Genomic DNA, 24,198 nt, shown 5'->3' with positions numbered 1-24,198 from the left:
CCCAGAGGTTATCTACAAGGCTGCTGGGGTTTTTTCTTAGTTTTCTAAAATGACCAGTGAAATCACTGAGTTGGTTCATCTAGTCAACTGTTGTCCCTATGGCATGGCCATTCAGCCAGTGGGAGCTTCAACTGAGAAAACCCTGCTGAAAGTTTCCACCTTAAGAAGGTTGCCAACACCCCCTTAAATATGCCATTTCCCAGCATCCCAGGCTCTGTGTTGATCCTTACTTCCTGTCTTTCTTCTCCACGCCCCCCCCCCCCCACACACACACACTCTCTCTCTCTCTCCCTCTCTTCCCCCTCTCTCCCCATCCTCCTTTTCCAGTTCGCTTCCCTCTGGAGTCATTCCGTGCTCCAGAGCTGGAAAGCAGATGTGAGCAAAGTTGGACCCAAGCACACACAGCCGCTCCTGATTCCCTCGCATCTCCCGTCTGGAATCTAATTTTATCCATGTAGCACCAAGTGAGCACATTGGGGTTTGGAACAGGAGCCCTCTGAACAGTGAGCAGCCCTGCCCATCACCCCAGGAGACCCAGCCCCTCCTCTCCACACAGGGTGCTCGCAGTGGCCAGAGGTTCATCATCTTCCTAGATGAAGGGCACCCACTTCTGGGCAGGATGCTGCCAGCTGCTCACGGTGTTACCCTCTGCTACTCACTTTGCTTTCCTGAGCCTTGGTTGTTGGTATACGTAAAATTACGCACCTTTGCTAGTTGCTTCCATCTACCCCTGAGACTGTGCTTCTGTCTGCCAGCTCTCTGACTTCCATCCATTTATTCACTGATATGTGCCTTCCAAGCCCCAAAACGGAGCCAGACAGACAAGCCTGGGTCAGTCTGCCCGCACATTCATGTGAGTGAATGTAAGAAGCCACCTCCTACCTGAGCTTTCCAGCAAAGCTCAAACATGTTAGAATCTTGAACTTCCGCATTCCCTTTTCTCCTACCTAATTAGCCCCCAAGAACCAGGCCTGATCAGGGAGGCAGGCAGTGGGGGGTGGGGGGTGCTGTTGTCAGACATCTGGCATGGAGGAACCATTCCAGACAGCCAGATGTCCCAGGGAGCAGGCAGGGACATTGCACCCCAGACTCTGGGGCATTGGCCAGCAATTGCTGGACCAGGAAGTAAGCTCCCAGTGGGTTTGGGTAGAAGCTCAACACCATGAGGGAAAAAGGGAAAAGCTTATTTTCAGAAGTCGGCAAATCCCCTAAAATTAAGTCGGCCCTGTCATTTGCCTTTTGCTCTTGTTTATGGGTTTGGGGTTTTGTTTTCATTTTGTTTTGTTTCATTTCGTTTTTGCTTTGCCATGCCAAGGCTTTGATTTTATCCAGTCATGTGCTTTATTTAGGCTTTTCATTTATACTTTCTGCTTTTGGAGTTCCACTCAGAAGGGTTTTCTCAACCCCCAAGATTAAGGAGATACTCACAACTTGCATTTTTAACATTGCTACACAGTTGTAAGGCCAGAGTCTCACTGGATTTTCCTGATGGATCATCAGTCGTCCCCAGATCACTCACTGAGTAACCCGTCCTCCCCCGAGTCCTTTGAGTTGTCCTCTTGAGCACTGGTCTGTTCGTGGACTTGCTCTGTGAACTTGATCTGTCTGCTCCTCCTACAGTGGATGCGTTCCCTACTTGGGCACTCTTTATACACATCTTCCCAGTTGGTCTCACTATGTCTGTCCTTCTGAATAAATGTTTGCAGCTACTCTATCCCAGCCTCTTGCAGAAGAGAAAAAAAAAATTGAGCTCCAGGAGAGGATCGTGTTCCAAAGTACCATAGACCAGAACTCAGGTTTCATGACTGTCCCCTGTGCTGCCACTTCACCTCTCTGATCATACTTTCCTCTCCAACTGGGCATTTAACTCTGTGTGTGTGTGTTCAGTCACAAAGTTGTGTCCAACTATTTGCAAACCCATGGACTGCCTTCAATTCTTCCCAGCATCAGGGTCTTTTCCAGTGAGTCAGCTCTTTGCATCAGATGGCCAAAGTATTGGAGCTTCGCTTTCTCATTTCTTATTTTTTTTAATATTTATTTTTATTTATGTATTTATTTGGCTGCACCAGGTCTCAGTTGCAGCATGCAAACACTTAGTTGTGGCATTGGGATATTGTTCCCTGACCAGGGATTGAACCAGGGCCTCCTGCATTGGGAGTGTGGAGTCTTACCCACTGGACCACCAGGGAAGTCCCCATCTTCTCCTTTCTTATCTCTAGAATTGCCCTCTGCTGTCGTGAGGCAGCAGGTCATGGTAAAATCTACCTTTTAGGCAACCCAAAATCTGAAGAATCTTCTCATGTCAAGGTCCCATGTTTGCCTGACTTTGCAGACCATGAGGGCCCACACCAAGAGGGATCAGGCAAAGACCTAGGAGACAGAGAGGAAGAAAGGGTGTTCTAGGCATCGTTCCACTGGCCCTCATTCAGTTCTCTCCAGAGTAGTGGCTTTGCCAAGTGTCTTGCAGGTGCAGTAGAGAAAGCTCAGCCAGGCAAGGCCAGATGGAGCCTGGGGTCTGGCCAGGGCTCCCCCTTGATGCCAGGTCCCTCTCCTCCCTGCAGATACCTGGGCAAAGAGGGCTGGGCGCCAGCATCCTACCTGAAGAAAGCCAAGGACGAGCTGCCAGCACGGAAGAAGAATCTGGCAGGCCCAGTGGAGATCATTGGGAACATCATGGAGATCAGCAACTTGCTGAACAAGAAGGCGTCCGGGGACAAGGAGACCCCCCCGGCCGAAGGCGAGGGCCTGGAGCCCCCCATCACCAAGAAGGAGATCAGCCTGCCCATCCTCTGCAACGCCTCCAATGGCAGCGCGCTGGGCATCCCCGAGAGGACCGTCTCCAAGCTGGCCCAGGGCTCCCCAGCCGTGGCCAGGATTGCCCCTCAGAGGGCCCAGATCAGTAAGAGCCTCTCGGACCCCCAGGTCCTCACCATGCCGCTCTTTAGAGAAGGGGCATGAGGTATAGGGCAAGCCCAAGGTGGGTGTGCATGACCCCCAGATTATTCTCCCCTGACCCCAGGCTCGCTGTGCCAGCTTGTCTTGTGCTGATCACATGTGGACAAGTCAGTTCCTTCCAACTGTGAAATGGGGCCCTCAACACAAGCCTGCTCTGTGAATGAGAGCTGACAGAGCATCGTGCTGAGCCTTACCCCTTCTTCCTGTTGCCTTCCTCCAGCTACCGGAAATCTGAGACACTTAGAGGGAGTACCTCCCTCCACAAGCTCTTTCAAGCAGTGTTCTTCCAGAATCTCCTCCTTTCGTACAGGAGAAACCCAGCTTCTGGCCCCTCCAAATCTCTGGCATCTCTGGGGCTGGGATGCCTGTGGTTGAGGGTTAAACTGTTCTGTATTATGAGGCCAGCTTCTGTTTGTGTCCAGCCATTCTTAAAATCTGGAGGAAAGCTGCTTTTCAGTTTAGTTCTGAACTTGTTTAAATTAGTTCTATGCCTGAAACCTTCTGAGCAGTCACTTGGGAAGGGTTTGGGGGGCATTTCCTCTTGTCTCGCACTGTGCTAGCTTCTAAAGATTTGGTGGATAGACATGGTCTCTTCTCCTAACTTTGAAAATCTGATTATGCTATCTACCCTTTCCCCTGGAAAAAAATGCCCCTGTGTCCATACATTTTGAAATGTGTGCATCGTTTTAGAGGGTTCACAGATCCCCTTGAAACACAGCTAAGGAAGCTTAAAGATCTGACTTCCCACAGAAGAAGCCCAACTGTGCTGTCTATGGTGACCGAGGGCACAATTTCCCCATAAACGTGGGACAGAAGCAGGGACTTCCAGGATCAGGAGGTCGTGCCCAGAGAAGGCAGGGAAGGCACTGTTGCCTGGCTGGGATTTCTGAAGCCCTGTTTCCTCTTCTAGGCTCCCCGAACCTGAGGACAAGGCCTCCTCCTCGCAGAGAGTCCAGCCTGGTATGTGTGTTCAGTTTGTCTTTCTTGTTCCCTTTCTGGGTGCACTCTCGTAGCCTCCAGTAGTTGACTGTCTCCATGCAGAGCCTGTTGGTCCAGAGCTTTCCCAGGGCCATGCTGGGGCTTCCAGCTCTGTGGGGTTGGGGGCAGGGAGGAAAGCCAGGGGATCCCAGCCTTCCTTGGGCCTAGCTGGACAGTTTTTAATCGAAAAGGCACTGCACTCTCCAAAGTTAAATAAATCCACCCTGGCCACGGCATTGGCAGACATAAACATTTAGACTGGCTGGCGAGAGTGTCCAGCCAGGGCATTGCCAGAGGCTGGAAATAGGGCTGCTCTCCATGCGAGCCTGGAAGCCATTCAGCTTTGCCTTCCTTGCTTGGAAGTGCCCGACGGATGCGATGGAGGCCAGAGCCTGGGAGGGCAGAGGATAGATCAGTGAGTAGCCTCAGTGGGAGGGTAGCAAATGGCAGGGACTAGATAGGCTGAAGCTCAGAGAGGCTCAGCACTGCTGTGTGGGTGGGGTTTTCTGGCACCCAGACTGTCAGGGAGGCCGGCAGGCTCTCAGGGTGCTGGGGCTTGGGGTGAGAGGTGGCAGGCAGAGAGCCCTAGAACTGAAGAATGTCATCCGGGGCCGCGGGATGCAGTGGAAAGAGTGGGGCTTTGCCAGGCATGGATTCACGCTCCACTTCTGACATTTAGGAGCAGTGAGCCCCTGGGCAGGTTGCTCACCTGCCATGGGCCTCAGTTTCCTTATTTATAAGAGAGGGGGACCATGCCACTCATCCCTTAGGGCTGTTATGAGGATGGGATGAGGTGGTGTGTGTAGAAGGCTGGTCATCAGCTTTTCATGTCCTCTGTCAGCTCTGTGTGCTGGGGGACAAGGCTTACACAGTCATGTCAGGGCTTAGCAGCAAGATTTACTGTGATCAGTGACCTAAGCCCTGGGGAGGGGGATAGCAGCAGTCGCTGGAATGGTGGCCCTTCTGTAAACAGGACCTTGAAGGTATGGGCCCTGGAGATGGGACCGTGCTGGCCCTGGCCACCAGCCCCAGTGGACCTTCTGTCTTGTTTCCCCCCGCCCCTGGCTCCCCTTCTCCCATCTCTCTCAGCCCCACTGACTATTTTCAGGCAGACTTGATTTTGGCAAGAATGGGGTGATTCCTTCCACACCTACCAAGAGCAGAGCCCATAGAGGCAGATCTGCTCTTTCCAGCGAGGTCTGGCTGACTCCCACCAGGCTGGGGGTCACGCTGGGCTGGGACCAGGGCCACATATGCATATGCTCACAACAGCAGGGCCAGGCACCAGGGCAGGGAAAGTTGACCGGATCATATCCAATCCCTCAAAACCATCCTCCCCCACCCTTCACTCACTCTGACCTGAGACAGTTCCGCAGTGACTGGTAGGAATAGAACATGCTGAGCCTTGAAGGACAAGGCAGGTTAAGAGGAATAGGATGGTGTTTCAGGATGGTGTTCAACTTTGGCTTGTATTTATAGAGTGTTTCCTGTGCCCCTGGCTAGACCAGAAGTTTTCATTCTCTCCTGATGCTGTTATTAGTTCCAGTTTACAGATGAGAAAGCTGAGGCTCAGAGAGGTCAAGGGCCTTTCTCAGGGTCACACAGCTGATGAACTGCTGACCTGGGTTTGGAGCCCACATGTATCCATCTGCAAGGCAGGGTCATTTGAGGTTGTCCTCAAAAGCTGCTTCCCCAACACTAGCCTCCCAAATACATGTACCTTTTTTATTTTAACCTCTTTGTATGATCCCAGGACATACTGGAAGTGATAGGGAGACACCAGGTCCTCGTTCGTCAGAGATGAGACCAGCCAAAGCTGGAATGTCCTCTCCGCAAGGTCAAGAGGGTTGTCCTGCTCGTTCATTCTTGGTTGCCTGGTGCCTTGGAACAGAGGCTGACACCCAGCAGACACAAAACCAACATTTGTAAAACGAATGATTGAGGCTCACAGGTCATGGGCTGGGGCCACATTCTAAATTTCTCTGCATGTCAGGCTTAGGTATCAACATGCCAGCATCTAGGAAGCATTTAGGCTGCCCAGCATGATCACCCCACCCCAGAGCAAGTGATCCTGAGCTTTATTCCATGCTTGCCTGACCATTGACATCATCATGATGACCGACCCAAGGGCTGTCTCACCAACCCCACAGTCTCTGACACCCACCCCACACCTCTGTAGCGAGGTGTCACCCCAGTGGACCTTCACCTGAGACTCAAGGATGTGACTTTCATCTCCCGGGGGGCAGTGTGTAGGGCTTTGTTACAACGGTTTCTTTGTTTTTTAACGTTCACTTTGGGACCTGAAAACTGGATTCCGAAGATATGAGTGGAGATTTACTAGAGGGTCATTTTCATAGCTCCAACAAGTTGCAACTGAATCCTGGGTATTCTTAGAGAGCCTGGGCAGGAGAATGGTCTCTTAAGGAGACACCCTGAGACTCAGGTGATTGATAATCCTCAGGTCACCTGCTGTCCAGCTGCTGTAAGTGCCACACTCACCTCTGTTACCGTTCTGATCAGGTGGGTCTTGCTCACTGAGCCCTTCTCTGCCTCAGGGATTCCAGCTGCCGAAGCCGCCAGAGCCCCCTTCTGTTGAGGTGGAGTACTACACGATTGCTGAATTCCAGTCGTGCATTTCAGATGGGATCAGCTTTCGAGGTGGACAGAAGGCAGAGGTGAGCCTTGGGCTATGAGGCTAAGTGTTATAACTCATGCTGGTCAGAGACCTCCCGTGTTTCCCATTTATGTCTGGGGGTAGGGGCAGGGGGGAAACATTCCTGAGGGGTGGGCAGGAAAGGTGCAGAAACAGGACCCACAAGGCTGAGAATTCGCCTAAAGCCTGTGTCACAGCCAGGACTAGAACCCACAGCTCATGTCTCCACCCAGCTCCCCTCACACCAGCATTTCCCAAAGCTCATCACAGGAGCCTGTGACGGAGACGCCTTGAAACAAAGGGCTTCTGGAGTCGAATGACTTTGGAGGAGAGTGTCTTAAACAAAACCCAGCCAGCTTTGTTGCGTTAATTGCAGAACTTCTCAGAACCTAGATATAGGGGTGTCACTGTGTGTGTCTCTAAGAGGGGACTGGAATAGACCAGATCACCTACCTTCCTCGCCCAGGAGCACCTGGGGGCCAGGGTTCCACAAGACCTACATTAGGAAATGCTGTTGCTGGGAGAGCGTGGAGCAGGCAGCCAGAGTAAGGTACTGAGGACCCCAGTTCTGACCTTGTCCACACCACAGGCACCTCTGAGCTTTGATTTAGGCACTTCTCCCCCAGGCTTTAATGAGCTCTCTCTGCAGATGGGTCATAGGCCCTGTCCTACTCCCTCCCAGTCCATCCTCTAGCATTTATTCCCCCAGGTTTTAATGAGCTCTCTCTGCAGATGGGTCATAGGCCCTTTCCTGCTTCCTCCCAGCCCATCTCCTAGCATTTATGAGACCCCGCTCTGTGGCCGGCGCTACACGTGGCATTCCAGGGGCCAGAGAAGATCCCTGACTCAGTCATTTCTCTTGGATGGCTCTGTGTAGTAATGGAGTTAAATCCAATACTTCCTGTAAAACCATCAAAAGAGTAATTGGGCAGTCTCTACCTATTGAGGAAGTGATATCCCCAACGTGGATGTTTTAAATCACATGCCTAGAACTTAGAACTAAATTTCTAAGAGAAATCATCCTCTCAGTGGTGCCTGTGCTTCCAGAAGAGCCTACAAAGTTCATAGTGTAAGAGAACTGATATTCTTAGGATCTACACAGGCAGGCATCTTGAGTGTGGAGCGGGCAGAGCGAGGGATGAAATGTAGGACCCAAGGCAGGGCAGGGTTTGCCGAGAGCTGGCCACAGAAGGACCATCTCCTCCTTCCTCCCTTCCCCCTCTGCCCCTAGAGCCAGTGCTCTCGAGACTCCCTCCTTCTCCCTGGGACCCTTCTTCCAGGAGTGTTCCACAGTTCAAAATTACAGTTGTCCCTCGGGATCCGTGGGGGGTTGGTTCCACGACCCAGATCCTGGGATGCTCGATGCCCTCATGGAAAATGAATGCAGCTGGCCCCTGTATCCTGGAATGCAGAGCTTGCACACGTGGAAAGCCCTCGGTACAGCCGGCAAGCACACTCCTGGCCTTTCTCCAGTCTCAAGTAGCAGTTTAGAAAGAAGCTTCTTGGGAATGACTGAGAGCCCCAGCCTTCCCATGGGGAACCAACTCAAAGAGCTCCTCAGTGGTGGGATTTCAGTGGCGTGAAATGGCGTGAAGTGGGGAAGCCAGGGAGATCTGGTCTCAGGCTTTACCTGAGTTCCGTTCACCTGCCCCCTCCTGTTCTCTTCTGCCCTGAGAGACCCTTTCCAGGGACCCCAAGGGAGGGCCAGCAATGCACGGGGGATTGGAGGATGGGAGTGGTGGAGTGGCAATCTTCTGTACAGATGGGTCCCTGGCGAGTGGGGTTTTGTAGGGACTGAGAACAGGGCATTTTCTAAGCATAGTGGCTCAGCAGGAAGGGAAGTGAGGGTCTGTGCAGGAGGCCAGCTCCACCAGGGTGTTGACAGAGACTTGGAAGAACAGGGGCAGGGGCTTTGGAGAGAGGGAGTCCCCCACCCTGGAGATGACAGAGACCTGGGTTTGAATGCCAGCCCATCACTTCCCGCGCTGGGTCCTGCGCCACTTAGTCAGTGGTGTTAGCTTGTCCGGGAAGTGGAGCTGCTGTCTTCTAGAGCCTAGTGTCAGGGCCCAGCCCACACACAGTCGGGTACCGGCAAGTCCCCCAGCTCAGCGGCCTATCTGCCCCTTCCCCCAGGTCATCGACAAGAACTCAGGTGGCTGGTGGTATGTGCAGATTGGTGAGAAGGAGGGCTGGGCCCCTGCATCCTACATCGATAAGCGCAAGAAGCCCAACCTGAGCCGCCGCACGAGCACTCTGACACGGCCCAAGGTGCCCCCGCCGGCACCACCCAGCAAGCCCAAGGAGGCCGACGAGGGTCCAGCCGGCCCCGGCGAGAGCCAGGACTCCCCTCTGAGGCTCAAGTACGAGGAGCCTGAGTACGACATCCCTGCCTTTGGCTTCGACTCAGAGCCGGAGCTGACCGAAGAGCCCACAGAGGACGGTGGCTCGGGGGACAGGCGGCCCACACAGCCCCACAGGCCCTCGCCGGCCTCCTCGCTGCAGCGCGCCCGCTTCAAGGTGGGCGGATCCACAGAGGACGTGGCCCTGGAGGAGGAGACCATCTACGAGAACGAGGGCTTCCGGCCGTGTGTAGAGGACGGCCTGTCGGCCAGACGCTCCTCCCGAGACAGCGACTCCCCAGGGGGCTCCCCGCTGTCCCTTGCCAGGAAAAATTCCCCCAAATCGGACTCCCCCAAATCATCCTCACTTCTGAAGCTCAAGGCGGAGAAGAACGCCCAGGCGGAACTGGGGAAGAACCACTCCTCAGCCTCCTTTTCCTCGTCCATCACCATCAACACCACCTGCTCCTCCTCCTCCTCCTCTTCCTCCTCATCCTTGTCCAAGAACAGCGGGGACCTGAAGCCCCGTTCCGCCTCGGACGCGGGCATCCGTGGCACTCCCAAGGTCGGGGCGAAGAAGGATGCCGACCCGAAGGTTGGGCTGACCTCCTGTGCCCGGGCCAAGCCATCGGTTCGGCCCAAGCCGTTCCTGAACCGCGCAGAGTCCCAGAGTCAAGAGAAGATGGACATCAGCACTTTACGGCGCCAGCTGAGGCCCACTGGCCAGCTCCGGGGCGGCCTCAAGGGCTCCAAGAGCGAGGATTCTGAGCTACCCCCCCAGACGGCCTTCGAGGGTCCCAGCGAGGGGTCCAGGAGAGGCTCCGCCGACCTCATCACCCTCCCTGCTGCCTCGCCCCCCTGTCCCACCAAGAAGGGTCGGGAAGGGCAGGCCACCTCCTACACCACATGCAGTGCCTACCAGAAGGTCCAGGACTCGGAGATCAGCTTCCCCGCGGGCGTGGAGGTACAGGTGCTTGAAAAGCTGGAGAGCGGCTGGTGGTACGTGAGGTTTGGGGAGCTGGAGGGCTGGGCCCCCGCCCACTATCTGGTGCTCGGCGAGAACGAGCCATCCGACCCGCCTGGCAAAGAGACAGACACAGTGGCCCCCAAGAGCAAGCAAAACGAGGGCAAGTCAGACAGCCTGGAAAAGATCGAGAAGCGCGTCCAAGCGCTCAACACCGTCAACCAGAGCAAGAGGGCCACGCCGCCCATCCCCTCCAAGCCGCCCGGGGGCTTCGTCAAGACCTCAGGCGCCGGGGCGGTGAAGATGAGGAACGGTGTGCGGCAGGTGGCCGTCAGGCCCCAGTCGGTGTTCGTGTCCCCGCCACCCAAGGACAGCAACCTGTCCTGCGCCCTGAGGAGGAACGAGTCGCTCACGGCCACCGACAACCTCCGAGGCGTCCGCCGGAACTCCTCTTTCAGCGCCGCCCGCTCGGCAGCCGCAGAGGCCAAGGGCCGCCTGGCTGAACGTGCTGCCAGCCAGGGCTCGGAGCCCCCCCTGCTGCCCACTCAGCGCAATGGCATCCCCGTGTCCCCCGTGCGCCCCAAGCCCATTGAGAAGTCCCAGTTCATCCACAACAACCTCAAAGATGTGTACGTCTCGATCGCAGACTATGAGGGGGACGACGAGACGGCGGGCTTCCAGGAGGGCGTGTCCATGGAGGTCCTGGAGAGGAACCCCAACGGCTGGTGGTACTGTCAGATCCTGGATGGGGTGAAGCCCTTCAAAGGCTGGGTACCCTCCAACTACCTGGAGAAAAAGAACTAAGGGGGGGAGTGGGTCCTTCCAGCCTTAGTGTGGGTGAGCGGGAATAAGACAAAAGGGAAAGGGGAAATGGGAGGGGGTGGGGAGGACAACATGAAACCTGCAGAATGTGTGACCTCGAAGACCCCAGCTAGAAGGTGGGGTCTGGCGGGGGCCCACATTGAGCAGGGAAAGGGAATGGGCAGGGGTGCCCTGGGCCTGGGATCAGGGGCGAGAAAGCTGAGCCTCAAGTGTGTACCTTGGGGACTTTGCTGATGGACTCGGCGCCATTTGGGACAGGCCGTGTGGGAAACCCAATTTGTGCCTTGGCTGCCAATCTGGAAAAGATGTGGTTGTAGGGGCCTCACGTGCCCTGCCCCTGCCTAGCCTGGTTTCAGTAGCTGTTAGCCTCCAGAGTGGCCCTTGTATCGTCCTAACCTGTATTTGTGAATTATCCTGGTTCCCAGGGTCCACCACCTGCCACGGGTGGGTGTAGTAGGAGACACCACTGGCCCTGGGGTTTGGAGACATCTCTTGTGAGCTCAGGCTGTCCCTGGGCTGGGCCTCCATCCATGTCTGCGGAAGAAAAGGCAGTTGCCCAGGTGCCAGCAAGGATCCCCTTTCTTAGCCGTCACTGCCGCTGGCCTTGGGAAGAGTGCCCACCTGCCCAGGGCATGCCGTGGAGGACCACCAGCTCCAGAGCTCACAGAGAGGGCGGGCGGGTGGAGGCATCGGTCTCATCAGTCTGCACAGACTTTCTTTTGGGTATTTCTGGGTGGGCAATTCCTTTGCATGTTTTGGGAGAGGTGTATTGCTTTGGGGCTTCTATGTCAGGCCTTGGGTTTTTGGCCTTATTTTGGGGTTGTTTGGGGGCCCAAGGGAAGTTAGCCTCATGGGACAGGATGGGGAGAAGGTGGCATTTCTGTCGTACTCTTGTGGGGAGGTTGGTTGGTTTGTGTTTTGCATTCTTCCTCTCCACAAGCTGAAGTCGCTTCATTTGGTTTCCACTGTGTGGACGGCACCAGCGCTGGCCAGAGGGATTTCAGGCGGGAGAAGCCTCAGCCCCGGACGTGGCGAAGCAAAGATGCTGCTCTCTCGGCAGGCAGGACCCTCCCCAGGGAGGAGGGTGGCGTTCAGGAGAGGAACAGCGTACATTCTCCGGCCCAGGCAGGGCCCAAAGCCTCACGTGTAGGCAGTGGAGAAGCAGCGGTCACCCCACCCTGGGCTGAGGGGACCCCACTGGGCAGACACCACCAGCCATCCGTGGCCTGCGAGCAGTGCCCGAGAAGACGAAGATCCCTGGGCCCGGAGCCAGCCCGGGCTTCCCCAGGGGCAGCGCCCCTGTGAAGCGAGAAGAGAGAACGTGAAGTCCCTCTGAACTCTGGGTGGTATCTTTCAGTCGACATTTCAGAGGCCACACTGGCTTCCCTGAGGACTCACTCTTTGCTGGGAGTAGATTTCCACACGTGCCTTTGATTGTGGACAAATCAGGCTCACAGCCACTGATTTAGCTGCCAGATCCTGGATTGAGGAGGAAAAGCCCTCCCTCCGCCCCTGTTCCCCACCCAGGCAGTGTATGTTGCTGGAAAAAACAGCACGGGACCCGTGACTCGTGCCCTCAGCCCCCAGCCACCCCCCTCCCCCTTCCTCACCGTACACTGATGCCTGGCAGCTCTAGCAAACTGCTCCCGTTCTTTGTTGAAAGGGCCGTGGTGAGATTTTGCTTCCTTTTGTTTAAAATTAAAATTAGTTATTTTCTTCTGCTGGACAGTATTAAATAGAGCAGGATGTTGAGTTATCTGCTAGATTGCAGTACTAATGGTAGTGTTGTAGTGTCTTTATATTAATATTATTTGGACTTATTTGAACAATAATGATAAAGAAGTGGTTCATTATTTTTTAATTAATGCACTTTAATAAGGTGGAATGGAAAGAAACCCAGAGAGCAAAGTGCATTACTTAAAGATGCAGTATATACTTTTCTCATTTTTAAACAGCACATATTTATTAAAAGAAAAAAAGTAATTTATGATTATTTAAAATAAAATTTAAAAGTAGAGTGACTGTCGGGTTAAAGGACCTTCCACGTAGCTATCTTCCAGGGGGAGGGCTCAAGCGGCTTCACTCCTCAATGTCTGCACTGAGCCAGTTCAATGCCAGCCAGGCCAGGAAGGAGTGCAGGACCCATCTGCCAAGCACAGAGCATCTCAGTTGGACTGGAGCACAGTGCTCCCTAGAGCCTGCCTTTCCCTGCCCTTCCTCTTCCACTGTACTGCCCTGTGGGGCTCTCCTAGCCCTGCCAAGGACCCCGTCTCCTTAATCTCCAGTGCTCTTAAGTAATAGAGTCATTATAAGTGACCTTCAGGATCACTTCATGCCATACCCTCCTGTTAACTGCAGCCCAAAGACAGGAATTAGCTTTCCCAAATCACACAGTTGACAGCAGACCTTCCCACCCCCGTTAGAGTGTATAGTGTGGTCATCATGTTTACATTGTGACATCCAGCCCTAAGGATGGCTGGGGCTGCTCAGGCATCCAGGAAAAGTGGAGAGTGCTGCCACCTAGTGACAGCATATAGATTTGGGCAGTGAACAGGGATTGCCATGCCCCATCTTCACCCCTTGCCCCTCGCCATCACCCCGACTCTCAGCACAGCACAAACCCTGCAAACCCAAAGAGAATATTAATACTTGAAGCAAGAAGGGTGCATGCCAGTCCCTCTCAGTCATGGCCAGGGGATGCCAGGGCTTGCGCCCCTGGACTCCTAGCCCTGCCCAGGGCAAGAGGGCTTTTCCCTAGAGCTACTGAGCTGCTTTGTGATGTTGGAGGGTACTGCTGGCAGCAGGTAGAGGAGGGAAGGGGCCTGGGGCTCTGACCCATCTGGAGGAAAACCAGATCGGACTAAAAAAGGAAAAAAAAAGAAATCTCAGCAGTGTCCAAACCTAGTTTTCCATTAGTTGCGATTGAAAATGTGAAATAACGTTGTATTGCTGTATACTGCAACTTTAATCATAATGAGCCCTTCTGAGGTCATTATTGAGGTTTATATAATGCCTGAAGATGCATCCTTTGGTGCTTTTTTCTTTCAGTTTAAAGACTTTATTACAAGGGAAAAAGATGTCTTCATCTCTCTCCCACTTTGTAACAGGGGCCTGGCTGGGGTCTCTGGCAGCCATCATGCTATTCCCACTAGGCCAAGGGACCCCAAGGGCAGCAAGAGGGAGTTGGAAGGGACAACCTGAACTGCAGGTGTGCCAGCTGTGACCGGGCCCCCTCGCCAGCCCTTGGCCCCCTCCACCCCCAAGCCTGGCCCCATGGGCCCCTCTTTCTTCCTCCACTGTTCTCCATCTTGACGAAGGCATTATATAGAATCGTTTTAATCACTTTCAGATGTTAGAGCAGCATATTTTACAGGCATTTATATCCATTGCTTTCCTCAGCAAGGCATGTTACTACTTTTATCATCTAAGAAAAAAAAAAAAAAGACAAGGGAATTTCGGTCAAGCATTATTTCCATATTAGTAGTATTTGCAGAATAGGTGTAGAACTATTTAAGTTTAAACCTTGGTTTGGTAGTTTTTTGTTTTGTTTTTAAGGAAAAAAAGAAAAAGTAACCCCTACGTTTCCTGTTTTTTGTATTTAACTAATATATAATTTCTATAAGGTTACTCACTTCCCCTCCCCCTCCAAATACTTTGCATTCTCAATCGAAAATGAAAACAATCTGAGAGACAGGAAAAGTGCAATATTATCAAGAGGGATGCCAGGGCTTGTAGGACAGTGGCGGGGAGGGCCAGCAGCCCCACGTGCTGCTGGGGGAGGTGGGGCTCTTGGAAGGAGTCAGCGGTGGAGCCAACAGGTGACCTTTTATCCCTCCTCCCCCTTCCCTGGCAAGATGGCAGGGGTCTCTGCCAGAGGGCAGCCCCTTCTGCTGGGTGTTGTCCACCCAGAAGAACGGGATTCAGGGAAGTGGCATGGGGCGCTCGGCCTCCCAGGGCCCCAGCCCTCGGCGCACAGCAAGGACCTCCAGGAACTTCTCCTTGTTTTCATTTCCGTTCTTTTTCAGCCAGCTGCTCAGAAAGACCTGTCCTAAAAATCACCCTCAGCAGCCCTCTCTCACCCCAATCTCTTGATGTTTGGGCCATGATCCTTTTGATGTATGTTTGAGTCTTTCTAAAACTATGTAACCTCAAGTTCAGTTTTATGAGCAGGAACCCTCAGTGTAACCAAATCCTTCAGGGGGGTATGTGGGTGCCTTGAGCCTAGCGTCCTCCGGTGACACCAGTTCCCACAAGCCTGCAGCTGGGCCTGGCGCTGAGCTGGGGCCACCCATTCATCTCAATGACTTCAGCCCGAGTGAGGCGTGATCCTGCCTCTGCTCAACACCCCAACAGTTCCCAGAAGATCTCGAAAAAACGTGTTGGAGAAGCCTGCGGAGGTCCCTGCGGACATAACTTCCCCCGGCAGGTACCAAGCTCCCACCTCCTACCCAGGTGCGGGTAGAGAGGGCAGGATGGGAAGTCTCTGGGTCCAAGCCCTGGGAGCTCTGCCCCTCAGGGTGACAGGTGCAACCTCGCTGGCTCATCCCTTCCCCCTCCAGTACTGTACACTTGCTGCTCCAACCCATTTGATGAATTTCTGTACAAATATGGATCTGGTGCCCAGAGTGGAACTGTGCCCCTGTGGGTGGGTGTGTCTCCTTGGAGTGGATACGTCTATAGGTCCAATTTTCGAGACGATGCAGTGCTCTCTGGAAAGAGAACCATCCACATTGCTAAAGAATTAAGATTCCCTCACTTTTTTGAGGGCTGTGTGTTGTTGAGTAAGTGCATTGTGCATGTGGTGTGAGTGTGTGCGCGCGCGTGAGTGCATGTGTGTGAGTGTTGGTCATTTCCCACTTGAACTAAATAACATGGGGTTAGAGGAAAGAGATACTGGGCAAGCTGTCTCCACTGAACAAGTCCTTGGCATTGGGCAGGCCCCACGGGACTCACAGCTTCTGGCAGCAAGTGTATGTGTTACTCACACACATAATTCTGGCTGGAGAGTGCAATGTGTCTTTTTTTTTTTTTTTTTTGTAATTATTTTATTAAGTATTTAGTTGGAAACTTCACACTGGCATTAACAGATCTAGCAGAAGCAGCCTAGGCCATTGTCCCGGGCTCCAAAATGAAGATGTGGAAAGGAGGCGCCGCTGGGTGTGGAAGTGCTGAGGGGTTCAGACAGGGCCACCACCTGCAAACGCGTGTCTAGCAGGCTGCCTCCCAGCCTCTGCCGTGCATGTCACCACTGTGGGAACCCCCGTGTCCTGAGAGCTGCTTGCCCTCGGTTCTTGTGTGGCTGAGGGTGGGTCAGGCTGGTCGGGGTGAGAATTCTCTCACCTGCCTGTGTAGGCACATCACCCCCGATCTAGACCGCCGGCCCCAACTGAACACTTCACGGGGTCATGTGGAGGGCTCCCCCTTGACATTACTGAGCTTCTTGCCTCGATTATGATCTCTGGCTGGGGGTGGCCTCCGGTTCTCAAGTTCTGTGATCAGCCAGGGACAGAACAGGGCCATGACCTACGGCTTCATTTCAGGAGGACAGCCCCTCTGATGGTGGAGTCCCTCCCCGTTTTGTCCTGTACACCTGGGTCCTCAGGCCGCAAGTCGGGCACACTGGTGCTTATAGACTGGGTGGAGGGCTCTGCCTTCCTGGGCCTTGATCCCAACCTGCATGTAAAGTTGGTTTTACCACGCTATCCCCCGTTCCCCAATCCTATCTTTCTAATCTTGAGTTTGCACTTGACAATCAGCTTCCTCTCCCATCCCAGAACTTAGTGGCCTTAGAGAATAGGTCCCTGCGATGAAGGTCCCTCCTTTGCTCCCATTTCCATCCTGGCTAATGGGCTGGACCTCAGGAGGCAAGAAAGAGGAAGAAAGAATTATCGTTTTAAAGCAAAAGTATGGGTCGAGCACGTTGAAAGTAAGTGAGAGGCATGTCGGCGAGATGAATGTGTGAGAGACTGGGGTGGCTGGGTTTTCCATCCCTTCCCCGGGAAGGTGACTCCCAGAAGAGGATGTCTGCTAGGCAGAAAGGGAAAAGAGTGAGGAGGTTGAGTCAGGATTTAGAGTCTGGAGTTTTGTCTTTAGTAGAAAGAAGAAAGGAGTGAATTCTGAGTGTTTCAAAGGGAAGCGAGCCAGTAGGGAGGAAACAATGATTCAACACCCAAGGGCCCAGACAGAATAGGCTGGGAAAGTCTCAAGATTTGGCTGTAGAAGAAGCTGACCAGAGGAAACTGCTAGTTGCTGGACCACAAGCTGGGTCGCCAGCATGTTCTTAACGGTCACTGATTTACTTAGTAGAAAGCCAAAGTTGCCAGCAACAAACCAATCTTTGGAGAACATTCCTCCATCTCTTAGCTTCCAGGCTGATTTTGCCCACCTTTCTTTGTCCAATCTAGAACTGGCCTCTCAAATTACTTGAACCAGAGACCAGTAACCAGAATGGTTTATGCAGTAGGGACCCACCATCCCCAGACTGAAACCTCGGGGTCCAGACACCATCCAGCATATCTGGGGGGAAGGCAACCTCATTTGCTCTTCTGTTGACACCAGTTATTCTTGAGTATCTCTAACGATGTCTATGGTGTTTCAGTTTGCTGAGCCTGCCTCACTAGTGTGACTCAGAAGACGGTGCAATGCAGTCATCATGTTAGTGGCCTGTGAGCAAGGCATACTGCTCTTGAGCATTTCAAAGAAAGGTCAACAGAGCCTCCATTCTTGGATCTGCAACTTGGTCTCTGTAAGAGGTCTTCTTTAAATCCAGGACCCAGGATAGGAAAAGGGTTTCCCTGACAGTTTACAGGAAACCTGCAGGAAGGCGACTTCTGAAGAAGGCAGGTGTGAGTGGCAGGTTTGTGAAGCGTGGGTTTGTGGACTGCATGCTTGCACGTAAGCTAGCTGGATGTCTTTGGGGCGCTCCTCACAGTGTCCACGCAACCCCTCCCAGCTCCTAGTGGGACCTGTGGGGCTGACGGAGGTCATTCCCCTTTCTCCCCTCAGCAGAGAAACTGAAGAAAAGGACATTGAATTCAGTGCAGTTCGAGTGCTAAAAAATTTCCAGGCTCAATGGTGGTGCTAAACTGTCTCCATGTTTCTAATATTTTTAATAATGGGTTGGTTTTTTTTCAGTTGTTCTCATCACAAAAATGCAGTGTCCTTGGGGAAGGGACCCAGCCCCTTGACCTGCCACTTTCCAGGTGTCCTTTATCCTTTTGACGGGACTCTGGTCTGCAGAAAATGTTCTGTCTTGGCATGCTTCTAGACTGTAAGATTTGGGTTGTTTTGTTTTGTATTTTATGTTTACATGCATCTTGTATTTCCCCAAAAACTAAATAAAGTTTTTGCCTTTTTAACTGAACAGAATCACCTCCTGATTCTCCCCTGCCACCAGAAAAAACATCCAGCTGAGTGGCAAAAGTCACATTACGCCCAAATGAGGCATGAACTTCAGGGTCCGGGCCCTCTGAGGACACTGGAGGGGTAGAGGGAAACATGTAAGCTGCCACCCTTGCTGGTGAGAAGCGTGCTCAAGCTCCCCACCTTTTCCCCACCTTTGGAAGGCTTTCTGGCCAGTGGCCCAGGCTTTTAGAGATACAGACCTTGGGGCCACCAAGACCACATCCAGTGGGCTTCCATGGCTCCTCAGCCTGGAGCCCCTGACCCTCCCCTACTTTTGCTGGACTTCAGTAAGCAGGGCTGAGCAGTCCTGGTGTAGGAAGTAGCCCATGGCCATTCAAGGCCAGGCAGAGGCTGGCCAGCCAGAGCATCCTCCCAGGAGAGAGGGCAGGAAGGCAAGCATCCCATGCCCCTCTGAGGCTCAGGCTGCCAAATGAGCTAGGTCCCCACGTCGTGCCTGGACCCCCTCTGGCACTCCAGCTTTCACAGCCACCTAGATGTACTCAGCCCACCTAAGAAGTTTTTCCAAAGGCCCGTAGCCAGAGGCCTCCCTTTCTAACTAGCTGTGCCACTCATTTGGCGTAAGCCTCTGCACCCACCAGTGGGAGCGCAGCTGAGCTCCCAGCCAGAGGCAAGAGGTCTGGGCTTGGGGTGAGGGATGGGCAGACCCAGTTCTGGGGAGCTCAGCACAGCCCCTGCCATCCTCCCTTTAGCCCCTAGGTGGCGCCGCCCCTCCACAAAGGTTGCACACAGGTTCAGATCCGGCTCAGCGTTTTGGAGCTTCACGGACTTCTGCAGCTCCTGCTCTTGACAGATCCAGAGACCTGCAGTCACGGAAGGGCAGTGGCTTCTCCCTTTCGGCTTACAGCGAGGGTCGCCTGGCATTCTGGCCTCTGCTGTACAAGCCCCAGGCCATGCTCCAGCTACCTCCCCCTCCCCTGCCGTCTCCAGGGGGTCTTTTCTGATTGTTGGCTCCCCTCCAAACCAGGACACCTGGCCCTCTTCCTCCACACCTCCATCACCATCACCACCCGCCCCCGCCACACACACACACCGGCCCGCCCTTCCTCCCCCCCTCCAGCCCTCCATACTGCACAGCACAGCCCTCAGGCTGGTACGAAATCACCTTTATTCACAATCACGGTGATCCAAGTTCACAAAGGAGGCAGCAACTACCCTCACACTAACAGAGACAATGGGATGGATGGCTTCTTCTCCCTGACCCTCAGGCCATGCAGCCCCTGCACTTGTGAACTTCCCTTGCCTCTGGGATGGGCGCCCTGACTGCTTGGGGCCACCACCAGCCCCATCTCACCCCACTCCCACAGAAGAGGTCTACGGGGTTAGTGGGGAGCAGAGGCCCATGGCAGAATGGTGACTTCCCAAAGTTGCCCTGCAAGGCAGGTACAGACAGGGCCAGCCTGGCATCATGACCCCCCTCCCTGTGCTTCCCACCACCCCACCCCATAGCAGCCACCACCAAAGAACCCCCTGAGAGTCACAAAAAAAGTCTTCCCACACCCCCAACAATCATTTTACAGAGGTGGCAGCTGAGGCTCAGAGCGACTGTGACCTGGCCAGGGCCACACAACTGGTCAGTGGCCAGGTCTAGAATCCCATGCTCTGCAGGCCATGTAACAAAGCAGTCTCCAATGGGCGTAAAAAAGAGCCATCTGAGGGGACAGAGGGCTGGAGGCTCGGGGAGACTTGCCAGGACTCCGAGAGCTGGCCCCAGCCCGTGGCCTACCAGGACAGGTGTGCGGGGCTGAGATGACTGTAACCTAAGACCAGCTGGGGGTACCCCCTCACTCCAAAATCAGGATCAAGAACCTGGAGGTGCTGGGACCCACCCCTTCTCCTTTCTCCTGGGGGAGAGAGCGCCTACAATGACAAGACCTGCTGGCCTTCCCTCCCCCAGCCTGCCAGACTTTTCCATGTCCTTACAGAGTGGGGAACTCGGGCCTCTCGATGTATATGAGCCAATTACGATACCCAGGCTCCAGCCCAAGAAGAAGAGCGTTCTGTGGCTCCGGGTGATCTGCTAGTCCCAGGGCACTGCAAAGGTTCTGCTGTCCTCTCTAAAAAGTGGACACAAGTTGCCAGAAGGCATCCCGACTCGGCCCCTTTTTATGGAGTTCTATTTCATGGTAAGCAGAGCTGGCTATGCACTCATGTGCTGGAGTTCAGGGCAGAGTTTAAGTGATGACAACCTCTGCTGGCCCCTCCAACCAGGCACTCCACCTACTAGGGCAGCCTTTATAGGAGTCTGGGGGGTGGGAATTCACTCCCCCCGCCCAAACTAACCCCTACAAACCCAATAAATAAATAAATTAAAATACAGGAAAAAAAAAAAGCCATTCTTGCTCCAGGAAGTCCTCTACTCCCAACCCAGGATCCTGGCCTCTCCCAGGGATGCTAAAGCCTGACAGAAGACCTCCCCTGCTCTCCAGCCCACGCCAAGGGGCTGCCCCCAGGCAAGAGCATCCCCGAGCCCACTGAGGCAAACAGGCCACGACCAGGAAGGGGTCCTCCACGTCTCAACCAGGCCAGGGGGCTAGCAACCCAGAACCCAGAGGCTTCCGTGGCCTGTCTGTCCACCCATCCAGGGTGAGTGGGCAACAGGCACAGCACAGAGGCGGCAGCCCTCCTGGGATGAGAGGGATCCACTGGCCGTCTTACCCTTGGCTGCCAGGCCCAAGGGGAAGGGAAAGAAGGAAGGAGACAGTGGGGGAAGGTCAGAGAGTAAGGCAGCAGCCCAGGCTGTGCACTGCTCAAGGGCAGCTGGCTGAGGGAGAAAACAGAGGCTGAAGTCCAGGGCCACACTCCACTAGCCAGGCCACGTGTCTGGACTCAGGGCCGCATCTGCCCAGAGGATGGGACACACTTTCTAACGTTCACAAAGGTGCCACACAGGCTAAAGAGACCTCCTGGGAATCTACCCCAGGCAGGAAAGGACCAGGACAGGCTGAGATCCCCCCTCCCCCCGCTTTAGCCCCTCGGCCTGCAGGGAAGAGCTGAGACTTGCTTCTGCCCCCACCTCCCAGCCTGACTCCCCTTCCTCCCCAGACCTCAGGGGCTGTTTCCCAAGTTTAATGAGAAGGGGAAAGAATTTCCAAAACGAGGAAGAAGAGAAGGGGCCCCGTTGACTTGCGCCTCAGCCGGAGCCGGGCCGGATTCGGAGGAAGCTGGGGAGCGGATGGGTCCGTGACGGCTAGGAGCTGCGGTAGGTCTTGATGATGTCCTTGATGGGCCGGCGGCAGATGGGGCAGCAGGCGTGCAGAGCCTTCTTGAGGCGCAGGCCACAGGCATAGCAGAGGCACATATGGCCACACGTGTAGATGACCGTGTCCACCGCGTGCTCATAGCAAATGGTGCACTCATCGCTCCACGGGCCCCCGCCTGGGGTCACTGGTGATTCGGGCAGACTCACTGGTGAATTGGGGGCTGTTCCTGGGGACACGGGGACAGCAGTGAGGGGGGAGGCACGAACCTGGCTGGTCCCAGGTTCATGAAGAAAGCCCCGGCCTCTCCTCCTCCATGGATTGGGATCAGCCTGTCTACCTTGCCACCCACCTCCTGGGCACAAGAAGAAAGAGGATGCACTCTGGACAGCCCCACTTCCAGCCCCTCCATGCCCAGACCAGGGGCCAGGGTGTCCATGAAGCAATGAGAAGAGGCGGGAAGGATGGAGGCCCAAAACCCACTTGGGGAGGCCCCGCTGAGCTACTCTCTGGTGTTCTTTGTGCTCAAGAAGTCCTCTGGAGAAAGCCACCCAGCTGAGGGACAGGACGGGACACAGCCCAGGAATCACCACTCAACGTGGGTTCACTGGGCCCATCTCCAGCTCCTCTGGAGCCCCGTCTGCAGACCTGCCTCAGCCAGGGTGGAGGGCAGGTCCCTCAGGGTGGAAGGGCTGGCACAGTCACATGGAACCAAAGAGGCCAGCCTACTTACCTCCAGCAGAGCTCCCCAGAGGGCCAGAGCTGCAGGTGCCAAGCGAGGGGTCAGAGAGGCGGATGCCCAGGGTGCTGGGGGAGGTTGGTGTGGAGGCGGGGGAGCAGGGGAGTGATGGGATGCCCCGCTCTGCCAGGATGGTGGAGCCTGCAGAAAGGGAGGGAGAGGGGGAAGGTGGGACCTAGACACTCAGAGGCCCACCTTGGAAAGCTTGAGTTTCCATCCTCCATTAGGTTCCCAGGAGAGAAACGGGTGGTGCAGCCTGACCACACAGCCCAGCCACTAGCTCAGAGACTGACTGAGCCTTTGCCTTAAAGAGCTAACTGTCCAGGGAGTCTCTTGGGGCTCTCTCCTCAGTCCCTTCCTCCAGCCAGCCTTGATTCCCCCCACCCCACCACCACCTATCTCTATCCAGTACTGACCAGTCATACACACCTTGCATAGAAATAAGCAATCACAGAGCCTGGGAAATTATTTGTTCTTTGCCCAGGAATGTAACTTTGTAACGTTTCCCTATTTAAACCCTGAGCTTCCGGAGAGCAGAAAGCCTGACTCACCTGTGACTTTCCCACAGGCCCTAACATAATGCCCTACACACAAGTAAGTGCTCAATGAGATATTTTTTTATTAGTAGTTATTCAGTCTAATTTATTCAATCTAATTCACTTAATAGTCACTGTTTCTAAGAATATTTATTAGCTGTCCACAGGATTTCTCTTAGTAGTGTTAACATGTTTTAAGTGAACTATCATCTCCTTCTTTCAGAAATTTATACCTCCTATTTGCTTTTCTTGCTTTATTGCACTGGTTAGCATTTTCAGAATGATACTGTACGGCATCTTAATCACATTCTCGACTTCAATGATAATGTTTCTAATGTTTCACCATGAAGCATGAAATTGGCTATAGTTTTAGGGTGAAGGAAATATCTTTTCATTCTTAGTTCACTTAGGCCTTCAACAAACCAAAGCACTCTTCTATGAAGTAAATAATCATCCTTCCATACATTGTTACTGATTTGTTTTTCCTTTAAAGTCAGGATCCTCTATCACCACTTTGGTAGTCAAGATGTCCAATTCTCCAAACAGCTCAGGAGCACACTGTTCAGCATATATTAAATTCTGAATGATTAATCTTCAACGCCCACCTTGGCCTACTTCCCTCTGGGGACATTTAAGTCCTGGGGTTTTTGTTTGTTTTTTAAGCTTCTCCTTTGCTCTAGTCTAGTAAGCCTCTTTGAGCAACAGAAGCTTTACTGAAAAGCTACTTAACTATTATTAGATGGTGCTGATGCAAGAGACTATCTTGCCCTTATGTAATATCCTTTATCTGAGGAGCAGTATCTCCTGATGACTGTAGCCAAATATCTTTGTACCTCAGCTTGATTTTTTTTTTTTTTCTGCACTCTAGTCTGGTTTCTTTTTATTCCACCTTGAATTTTTAAGCCAATTTTCTTCCTTTCTGATGTCTTTTTATCTAGCCTGATTTCTTTTCACTCTTCCCTGACTTATCTTCCCTCAATCCTAATTTCTTAGCACCCTAGTCCCATTTCTTTTCATTCTTTTTCCAATTTATTTCCCGCTCCATCTTCATTTGGTCTTTTTCCAGAGGAGGAAGTCTCCACTGATTTTACCTGATTTCACAAAACTCTCATACACTCACAATTACCAACAGCACCGCATACACAAATACCCATGCATTTACTCACATGTGCCTAGACACGGTATGCCAGTCTTACGGTGTTACTCATGCTTACTCACATACACACTTTATCATGTCTATGAAGTCTCCTGGGGTGAGGTCTAGGTTGGGGGCTGTGAGGCCCAGGGGTCTCCAAACTTGTCTGACCAAATTTGCTAAGGAAGAAAACTTTAGATGCCCAGGACCTAATTTGAAATCTACAGAATCAAAATTTCTGGAGGTGGGATTTAAGAATCTGACACAACTGAGGGACTGACTGAGCCCAGCATCCTGCAGAACACTCTGCGAAATATGGCTTATACAAATCACGTCACCCAGTCCATTCAAACTCTCCATTCAAAGCCAGGAAGGCCCAGACATCTGCAACCCCATTTCCTCCAAGGCCCAGGGATTCTCCAAAAGCCCCCAATCCAGGCACTGCTCTTCAGAGA

The 24,198-nt window shown here is 53.4% G+C and overlaps 2 protein-coding genes across 11 annotated transcripts in view; one reads left to right on the top strand and one right to left on the bottom strand.

Moving 5' to 3' along the window:
• The window catches only part of SH3PXD2A (SH3 and PX domains 2A), a 249,288-nt gene extending 231,219 nt beyond the window's left edge, over positions 1-18,069 (top strand). For all 8 annotated transcript variants that reach the window (XM_059882031.1, XM_024985923.2, XM_015460723.3 and 5 more), the window contains 4 exons: positions 2,562-2,899; positions 3,866-3,915; positions 6,489-6,608; positions 8,720-18,069. In XM_059882031.1, the coding sequence (XP_059738014.1) occupies positions 2,562-2,899; positions 3,866-3,915; positions 6,489-6,608; positions 8,720-10,693 (2,482 nt within the window). In that variant the 3' untranslated portion in view covers positions 10,694-18,069. The remainder of the gene's footprint in view (positions 1-2,561; positions 2,900-3,865; positions 3,916-6,488; positions 6,609-8,719) is intronic.
• Positions 18,070-19,224: 1,155 nt separating this feature from the next.
• Positions 19,225-24,198, bottom strand: part of NEURL1 (neuralized E3 ubiquitin protein ligase 1) — a 74,620-nt gene continuing 69,646 nt past the window's right edge. For 2 of the 3 annotated variants that reach the window (XM_005225497.5, XM_005225496.5), the window contains 2 exons: positions 22,067-22,213; positions 19,225-21,562 (listed from right to left, as the gene is read on the bottom strand). In XM_005225497.5, the coding sequence (XP_005225554.1) occupies positions 21,324-21,562; positions 22,067-22,213 (386 nt within the window). In that variant the 3' untranslated portion in view covers positions 19,225-21,323. The remainder of the gene's footprint in view (positions 21,563-22,066; positions 22,214-24,198) is intronic. The other variant, NM_001192253.3, reaches the window with a different exon arrangement.

This window comes from Bos taurus, chromosome 26, assembly GCF_002263795.3.
Source record: "Bos taurus isolate L1 Dominette 01449 registration number 42190680 breed Hereford chromosome 26, ARS-UCD2.0, whole genome shotgun sequence".
NCBI lineage: Eukaryota > Metazoa > Chordata > Mammalia > Artiodactyla > Bovidae > Bos > Bos taurus.
Note: the sequence above shows the minus strand (reverse complement) of the source record. Positions and strands in the feature narration are given on the sequence as shown.